The sequence below is a fragment of the Carcharhinus amblyrhynchos genome, chromosome 13 (genome assembly GCF_965287045.1).
Source record: "Carcharhinus amblyrhynchos chromosome 13, sCarAmb.v2.hapA, whole genome shotgun sequence".
NCBI classification, from domain to species: Eukaryota; Metazoa; Chordata; class Chondrichthyes; order Carcharhiniformes; family Carcharhinidae; genus Carcharhinus; species Carcharhinus amblyrhynchos.
Window position 1 is genome coordinate 73,058,995 of NC_137336.1, and position 9,925 is coordinate 73,068,919.

At 40.8% G+C, this 9,925-nt stretch overlaps 1 protein-coding gene across 1 annotated transcript; it reads left to right on the plus strand.

The window, feature by feature from the left end:
• The first annotated feature begins 2,027 nt into the window (after positions 1-2,027).
• LOC145351581 (putative G-protein coupled receptor 139) lies at positions 2,028-4,792 on the plus strand. Its single transcript, XM_080201174.1, has 2 exons — positions 2,028-2,097; positions 3,864-4,792. The coding sequence occupies exons 1-2, from the start codon at positions 2,028-2,030 to the stop codon at positions 4,790-4,792; spliced, it is 999 nt and encodes a 332-aa protein (XP_080057300.1).
• The last annotated feature ends 5,133 nt before the right edge of the window (positions 4,793-9,925 follow it).

Below are 9,925 nucleotides of genomic sequence, written 5' to 3' on the forward strand. Positions count from 1 at the left end.
GTTTCCAAATCAGTCCGTATTGCTGACGACTTCCAGCCCAGCCTCCTCCCAGCTTTCCTTGTCTGATTCTAGTATCACACTCCACATTTTCCTTCTCGCTCACATACCTATACAACTCCCTCCTCATTGCCCATTCACTTTAACATGGCATGGATTAAGAATTGTTTAGCAGACTGAAACCAAAGGGTAGGGACAAATGGACATTTTCGAAGTTACAGGCAGTGATTTCGGGAACCCTCAGGGATCTGGGCTGGGTCCAGCTATTTAAAAGATGCTTAAATGATTTTAATGAGGGAACCAAAAATAACATTGACAGCTTTACTCTCACAAAACTTGTGAGGAATTTGAGTGTTGTGAAGGATACCCAGAGGCAGCAAATTGATTCAGGCAAGATAAATATGCGGGAAAACACGTTACAGATGCCGTACAATGTGGTAAATGTAATATAAATAACGTTGCACAGAGAAAAAAAAAGTTAGAATATTATTTATGTCGTGATAGATAGGGAAGGGTCGACAAAGAGACCTACATGCCGTTGTTTACCAGATATTAAAGAAATCATACAAGCAGAGAGGTGGCAATTGATAGGTTGGCCTTCATTGAAAGAGGACTTCAGTAAAGGAACAAGAATGTCGGATTGGAGATGTACAAGGCTTTGGTGAGAACACGACAGAAGTATTGTGTGCAGTTTTGGCCTCATGATCTGAGAAAGGAGTGGAGCTAATTTACACCGGACTGAATTCTGGGAAAGCGTGATTCCAGCATGAGATGAGATTAAGTTGAATGTACACGCATTAACTGTAAATTAGAATAATTTGAAAATGCAAAAATATTTGACATGTTTGGAAAGATTGGATGTTGCAATGCCATTTCGGTGGCAGAGTGGGAAGGGGCTCAATAATAAGATATCACGACTTTTGAATATTGGTGGGCGATTAACGATTGAGATGAGGAGAAACGTCTTCACTCAGATGGTGATGAGCCAGTGGAATTCTCTACTACAGATGATGGTGGTGGTAAATAAACTGAATATATTTAATAGCAACATGTAGGCAGACCAGAATAAGTTCAGTAGGTTGAAAATCGATAGGGAGAGATTTTCGCCTGAGGAGACGTTGAGCAGCTTGTGCCTATTTAGAAGAATGAGAGACGACCATATTGATACATATAATACTCATCGACCTTCTTGAGACATGTAAGGGGCTTGACAGGATGGATGCTGAAACAATGGTTCTCCTTATGGGACGGTCTTGGACTAGAGGGCATTATCTCAGCGCAATGGGTCGTCCGTTTAAGACAAAAATGAAGTGTAATTTCTTCTCCCAGAGAATACTGAATCAATGGAATTCTTCAATGCGTCTGCCATCAAGGCTGTCTCGTAAAGTATGCCCAAAGTTGAAAAAAGGCTTATTGTAAGAGGGCTTCAGTACAGAAAAAATGATGTCTGAATTGAGCTGTATATGGCTTTGTTGAAACCACAACAGTGTTAGTGTTTAGTCGTTGCGATTAGCCATCGCTATAAGATGAGCAACAGCAACGTTAAACAAAAGAATCATGTTAGAGTCGCATAACTATCAGCGAAAGCAACATTGGGTTGTACCAAATACTTTTTTTTGTTGCGTTAGCACGAATAACAGAACTATTTATTGCCAATGATGACACTTCTAAACATTTTCCATCAAGCTTTTTTTTTTCGAAAATATCAAACCCAGAACCTGAGACACTTCAGCTCCGGGGATTTTGGTGCGTCAAGTGTGCACTCCCTCTGAGATTCCAATACATTCCGCTTGGAGACCTGAAAGCTTAGAGCTGAGGGGCATCATTACTGAATGTCTGGACCCGGGTACAATGAGGAAAAAAAACTCCTTTATTTGTTCAGTGACAACAACTAATCACGTGCAACATTATGTCACCTGATTTTACTAGCGGAGACTCGATTGTTACATAAATGGGGCTCATTGATACTTGAGAGATCGACTTTGCGTGGGACATTAGAATTCGGAGACAATTCTCCTCCTCTTCCTAAAATGGTGCGAGCCGTAATCCTGCTAATAAAGGACATTTACTATCCTCTGGTTGCGGCCTTTGGTATTCCAGGTAAGTCCGAATATATCCTGTCGATGAATAGTCATGAGACTATCTGACTGTTGTGTTGTCACTGATTATTTTTTAACAACTTGCCCATCATAACATCATAAAGCGCTACTCCAAAATTTCATGCAGGAGGCGAGACACCATCCAGGTGAAGAAATCGCGGACAACGGCAGCTTGAAATTTATTTCCCTGGCCCAGAATTGTCTTCCTATGTGTACAGTAGGCAGCTCTGCTCTGTTCCCAATTATAAGTGTAAAGTCCTTATATGCAATGAATGATTATTCGAGCTACAGTCATTTCCATCCCACCTCTTTGAAAGATAATTTGTCCATCATTTGTTTAAAGAACAACAAATGCTTCAATGTGCATCCGGAGATTCCTCCAGGTGGCTTAACTCGCTGCTGAAGATCTCGTCATGTTATTGTGGGATGTACTCAGGCTCTTACCGTTCAAGGTGGAGTACATTATGCAGCCAGGGGTAAACCATCGGCTGCATCTCGCGCCCTGGCAACCTTTGAGGTGGCTGTCGATGTTAAAAGTTCATTTTAAGGCGATAAAGACCAACATGTCCTCAGCTTCTTTGCCGAGCTGCTATGTTATTCTATCATGAAATGATGCAACATGAAATCAATTGCTAGTCATCTCAATGGGCCAGAGGGATTTCACGAGCTTCACCAGGCATAAGCAATATAAAACATAGTTTTGCAGTAATTTCCACGATTTGATACACGTAGGTATAGTGACAGTAAGTGAAAAAAAAAACTTATATGTCGTCACTGGACTCCACTTGTGCCACAGAATAGATGATGTGGCATCCATGTCTCTCAGATTGTTTTTGCACTGATTCGAACTCAATGTGAGGAAATCCCTTTTTTTGCTCCGATGCCAACTGTGACAGATGAATATCTACTTCACCCTTGAAGCTCTTCCCATTAATGGTACGAATTATCTGGAATTGCAAATGTCAGCTGGAAAAAAAATGACAATGGAACTCATAAGAGCCCCGTTGAAGTTTCCGTAAAGGCCTCCGCTGGTGATTAACCCCCGTCCATAATTCAGCTTGACGGATATATACAACAACAACAACAACAAACCTTATGGATAGGACAGGAATGCTGAAATCAAGCAGAAAGCGTTGGAGATAAGCCACACGTAAGGTGGCACATGGTGCTCAGGAGAACAGGGCAGGACAGTCACCAAGCGTACCTGAGTGTAGGCAGCACCATGGTGACGTTACAGTGTGGGACTACTTGCACGTTAAACAAGTGATATAATGAGAAAAGAAAGAATTAGCGTTTATACTTCTATTGACAACGCACAGGATTGAAAGGTTACCCCTGCTTCTCTTTCCACGTAGACTGCCTGACTTGATTTCCAGCATTTCCGCACTGCGCTCACTGTGAAGGAAGAATCTCCCGCCGGGTATTGCTGTTGAATATTCCCCTTCAATCGGTGCTTGAAACTGATAATTGCCCTCCCCCACCACCCCCGCCCATCTTCAATGCCCTCAATGCCTTTCCTCAGTTCGTTTTTTTCCTTCATGTTCTCCATTAAAGAACATAAGAACGTAAGAACGTAGAGAACATAAATCGATTCTTTTTCTTCTGGGAAAGATTATTTAATTTGGTATTGATTTTTATCCGTTTATTCCCTCATTCCCATTAAAGTGCTCTGTTTACATGGCACACGCACACTGCTAAGTAGTCAAAAAGACAAACCATCCTTTTAGGTTGACTGAAGTGATCTTATTTTCCTTCCTCTTCTTGCAGCGAACCTTCTGACCATAGTGATCCTCTCCAGAGGAAATTGTGGTCTCTCCAAATGTATCTCTGCCTACATGATGGCTATGGCTGTAGCGGATCTGCTGGTCATGGTGATTAGTGTACTCCTGTATCAGACCTTCGGTTTTCAGTTTCCGAACTCCTTTTTGTCCTACACTGCTGTTTGTAAATTTATTCTGTACAGTGGTTTTGTTAATTTGGATATGTCAGCGTGGTTCACAGTTTCATTTACATTTGACCGCTTTGTTTCCATCTGTTGTCCGAACTTTAAAGAGAAATATTGCACAAAGAGAACTGCAACTACGATTATCGTAACGGCCTTCACTTTGGCCTATTTAAAAGGTGTCCCTATGTTCTTTTCGTACGAAGCTGAAGGAGTCATTGACAATGTGCCGTGGGGCTGTCGGACAACGCAGGCCGTTTATACATTGCCCGCATGGTCTGTGTACAGCTGGATGCAGTCAAGCTCAGTTGTGCTGTTACCTTTTGCTCTCATGATGCTGTTTAATTGTTTAACCGTCAGACGTATTTTGTTGGCAAATCGTGTACGCAGAGGCCTCCGGAGTAGTGGAAATGAGAGTCAGAGTGATCCAGAAGTGAAGAACCGAAGACAGTCCATCCTTCTACTCTTCACGATATCAGGCAGCTACATAATTTTGTGGTTAACAACTGTTGGTAGTTTTGCAGCCACCAGAATGTCGAGCACCGTTTTCTATCAAGGTGATTACTCCAATCCGGGGTATATCGCCACCGAGTGTGGATATCTGCTCATGTACCTGAGTTCCTGTTCTAACACATGCACTTATGCAGCGACCCAAAGGAAATTCAGAGGAGAACTAAAGAATGTGCTGAAATTTCCTTGGACATACTTTTCCAAATTGGTGAAAGATAAGAAAGAATTTAAGACAAACCAATGATTTCTCTCCAAACTGGAGCATTATTTTTCACATTTTTTGTCCTTGTGCAAGAATGCTGCTCTTCTTATAATCTGACTACGAGAGAGGTGTTGTTAAATGATAAAAACGATGTTGAATAAAAGTTGATGAAAGCAAACCCTTGAAGTGATCACGAAAGCACAACACCATCAGAAATAATGTGGTGCAACTGGAGAATGGATGTATGAACTCATTAAATACGATAGTGTAGTCAACGTTCATTCTTACACCTTGCCTGTTAATAGAATACTATAGTTGCTGTATTAAAGCTTGTTCCGATTAGGAATCGTTGCTAAAATTGAGTGTGTGGCGACTTATGGCCGAAACGTTTTCTCTTACAATGGAGAGATAAAGATCAGCATCGAAGGAGCCTGAATATTTGTTTGATAGATGCACGTGCGAGCATCACATTGCACAGAGACCTAGGAAGAGACTTGTTGCTGTCGAAAGGGTAAGGTAGTTACGCAAAATGCTAAAGAAATGCAGCGCTTCAACGAGAGATGACGGGCCAGCATGATATTACATGGATGGCGGTTGGGGGCGGCGGGTGTGGGGAGGGGTTAGGGGGCGGGGCAATGGAATTGGGCTTAGGATGTGGTGAATAGGTAGAAATGTGACACACTTGCATTTATTCACCGAGATATAGAATATAAGAGCAGGGAACTTACAATGGAGCTGAACAAAACAAACTTCAGGGCATAGTTCGTGTTCTGTCTGCATTTCTGGTCATCCCACCATATAATGGTTGAGTACGAGAGAGGGCGTGAAGGAGATTTACGATGTTGCCTGACCACTACGAAGAGAAGCTGAGCTTGGCTTGGTTGTTTTCCCTAGAACAGTGAGCGCTGAGGCGGGGGATGGGGGTGAGGAATAGGGGTGGGGTAACGATCCGAGTGGACACATTTTGAGGTACATGGGTAGGCACTTTTCAAATTCGTAAAGCTGTCAATGACCAGAGGACGGAGGTTCATATATTTAAATATGAGGCTCTGGCAGGAGATTTAGAGGGAATTTGAGGAAAATGCTCTTTCTACTAAGAGGGTGATGGAGAGTCAGAAATCATCGACTGAAATTGTTATAGGATTGGGGAACATCACGGTATTAAAAACACACAAACATTTTGAGGAGCATTTAAAATGCCGTAATATATCAGGCTAAAACTCTACGAGATCTGAGGTTTGAGTGTGCGGAAAGAGCACCGACTGCCAAAGCACTTCATTCAAATCAGAATGTCGGAACCAGAGGTAATGTGTTGGTGAAAAACATTAGTAGCCACATGCACCTGGGACAATGACAAGGAAATGTCAAAAGAGCCAGAAAGGAACGGAAAAATCCTAATAACAGTACTGAGCTAATTTTCTAGAATCCTCGAGTGAAGATCCATTTACTTTAGTTCACATTCTGAATTTTGTTACTTTGCAATGGTTTTGATTTTGATATTTCAATGTTGAAATTAAAATAGTTTTAAATAAAATTTTATTTCGCATTGAAGATTGAGTTTCGTTTACCTTTGCAAGCGTTCCTATTTTTAAACAAACTTGCTTTTTGTTTTAGAAGTTTCTGATCTAATCCAGCTCACAAAATAGAATTCCATACTTCAGTTTAGCAACGGTACGGGATGTCTTTGGAATGCCGACGATCCGCTGACTGTATCTTCCAGAACGGGGTGTTTATATTTTGATTTAAAAACAACAAAAAACATGTTCACCTTACATTTCAATCAGGAGGTGCACAATAGATTGCCAAAATTCGGGATATATCCGACCTCTTGTGGGGTCGAAAAGGTAAAACTGATTGCTGTTGTTCTACACTTGCAGGGAATGGAAGTGTTACAGTAAAGGGGTGCGCTTATTTCGGGCGGGGTTGGTGGTGGGGGGGAGGTGGTGGTGAGGGCAATACAGGAATGATTTGGTTACGCTGCCAAGGCAGTAAGCTGGCCGTTTGGGAGAGAAACAGAGGAGTTACTGTTGCTGAAGTTTTTAAGAAAGGCCGTGGGAAGGAAAGTTAAATTAGGGGGGAACGTTACACCTTCGATAGGAACCATTGGTTTAATTTCGTATTCTCAGAAAACAAAATAAAAAGTTAGGGGAATTCGGAAACAGAGGGAAAATGACCACTTAATTTATTTACTGAACTCGGGAAGTTAATAAAGAGAACTTATATTTTATAGACACAAACAAAGTGTTTAACTTTCAAAAACACTCAAAAATCAAGTTATGCTTTTTGTGTGAAAAGGGGGCACATTGTCAAAAAAAAATGCTGTAAACAAGCCAAGTTTGAAACAACCAGAACGTTAAGCCATTCAGTTCTATTCAGGATGAAACTTTGTGTTTTGAAAATTTGTAGCAAATGATAGGAATTGTTCATTCAAACCTCAATACAATCGGAAAGGGGAAAATGTTTATTCCAAGTTACACATAATAAAGTGGATGGCGAAATTTAAACACAAGAACATAAGAACTAAGAGTTCGACTAGACCATCCGGCCCCTCGTACATGCTCCCACTTCAGCAAGATCATGGGTGATTTCTTCGAGGACTTGGCTCCACTTACCAGCCCACTAACCATGGCTCTTCATTCCATTACTATTCAAAATATTATTTATCCTTGTCGTAAAAAAAAAGTCAATGACGTAGCCTCAATTGCTTCACTGGGCTGGAAATTCCACAGATTCACAACACTTTGTTTGAAGAAGTTCCTCCTCAGCTCAGTCCTAAATTTGTTCCCCCTTATTTTGAGGCCATACCTTCAGTTCTAATTTCATCTGCACTGGAAATTCTTTTCCTGTTTCTACCAAATCTAATCCCTTCATAATCCCATATGTTTCTATAAGACGTCCCCTGATTCTTCTCAATTCTAATGAGTCTAGTCCCAAGCAACTCAATCTCTCTTCATAAGCCAAACTTCTCAACTTCGAATTCAACCTAGTGAATCTCCTCTGCGTCCCCTGCAGTGCCAGTGCATTCTTTCTCAGGTAAGGAGAGCAAAACTGTACACACTACTTCAGGTGTTGTTTCACCAGAGCCTTGCATAGCTGCAACATAACCTCACTGTTTTTTAAACTCCACCCCTCCAGCAATGAAAGATGACATACCATTTGTCTTCTTTATGACTTGCTGCACCTTCAAAACAACTCCTTGCGACTCATGCGCAAGGATACCCAGGTCCCTCTGCGCAGCAACATGCTGCAATGTTTTACCATTTAATAATAATCAGTTGTTCTGTGTTTTCTGTTCTTATCAAAATGGGTGACGTCACATTTAGCAATATTGCTCTCCATCTACCAAATTCTTGCCTATTCATTAGACTATTATAGCCCTTTGCAGACTTTCAGTGTCCTCTGCACACTTTGCTCTGCCACTCATCTGAGTGTCATCTGCAATTTTCTTGACACACTACACCTGGTCCCCAACTCCAAATCATCTATGTAAAGCGTAAACAAGTGTGGTCCCATCACTGATCCCTGAGGCACATCACTCACCACCGATTGACAATCTGAAAAACAACCATTTACCCCCAGCTTTTGCTTACTGTTAGTTAACCAATCTTCTATCCGTGCTGATGCATTACCCATAACACGGTGCACTTTTATCTGTTGCAGCAGTTTTTGGTGCAGCAACTTGTCAAATGCCTTCTGGAAATCCAGAAACATCACATCCACAGGTTCCCCATTGTCCACTGTACGTGTCATGTTCTCAACGAATTCCACCAAATTAGTCAAACCTGACCCTCCCTTCATGAACCAGTGCCATGCCTTAGTAATGGGACAATTTACACCCAGATGTTTCGCTATTTTTCCCTGGTGATAGATTCAGACAATTTCCCTACTATAGAATTTAAGCTAACCAGCGTATAATTACCCGCCGTTTGTCTACCTTTATTTTTTAAACAATAACGTCACATATGGTATATTTTGACACAAAATACTGCTCAATTCCTCAGCCATTTTCTCCTTTTCAGTTAGTACATCTCCCTTCTCATTCGCTAAAGGGTCAATGATTATTTTAGCCACTTTTTTTGTTTTATATATTAACAGAAATGTTTGCTCTCTGTTTTTATACTCTGAGCTAATTACTCTCATATTCCATCTTACCTTTCTTTCTAACTTTTTCATGGCATTATGCAACCTTAAGTATTTCCCAATGCTCTAGTTTCCCACTAATCTGTGCTACTCTGTATGTATTTTCTTTCAATTTGATACCCTCCTTTCTTTGCTTAGATGTCCGTGGCTATTTATCTCTTTTTCTGCAGTACTTACTTCTCACTGGTAGATACCTTTGTTGTGTACTGTGAAAAATTGCTGTGAAAGTCCTCCACTGTTCCTCAATTTTCCCACCATTTTTTTTGCTCCCAGTCTACCTTACTCAATTCCTCCCTTATCCCACTGTATTCTATTTTGTTTTAAGCACAAGACATTGGTGTTGGATTTTACCTTCTCACACTCCATCTGTATTTTAAATTCAACTCTACTGCGATTGCTTCTTCCGAGAGGATCCCTAACTGTGAGGTCAATAATGATTCCTGCCTCATTATACAGGACCATCTATGATAGCTTGTTCCCTCATATGTTCCATTACACACTGTTCAAGAAAGTTATCACAGATGAACTCCTTCTCAAGGTTGCCTTGACCGACTTGGTGCGACCATTTGACATACTGATTTAAATCCCGATGATAATTGCTGTACCATTTTTTCCAATTTTTGAAGTTTATTTTTATCCCTACTGGACATTTCGTGATAATAGCGCAAACTAATTTAGGGCTATTCAAAAATGGCAGTGACCTCACATCAGTTTCATGAGATTGTGAGGAGTGGAAGTTTGAAATCAGCAAAATAATCATGAGAATGACATAACTAGTCCAGAACACAGTGCAGATTTAAACATGAATTTTAATATGGGAACGTTGAAAATTACGACACATGTCATTGGGCTTAAACGAAATAATTCAGTACAGTATATAAACATTTAAGCAAGTTGACAGGATGATGAATTGACATGAGAAAGCGCATATCACTAATACAGGCGGAATGTATTGAAGCAAACTGCTTAATACAACGAGATTATTTGAGATTAAGAATGAATAGCCAAAGTCAGTTATTACCCGGAATCAAATTG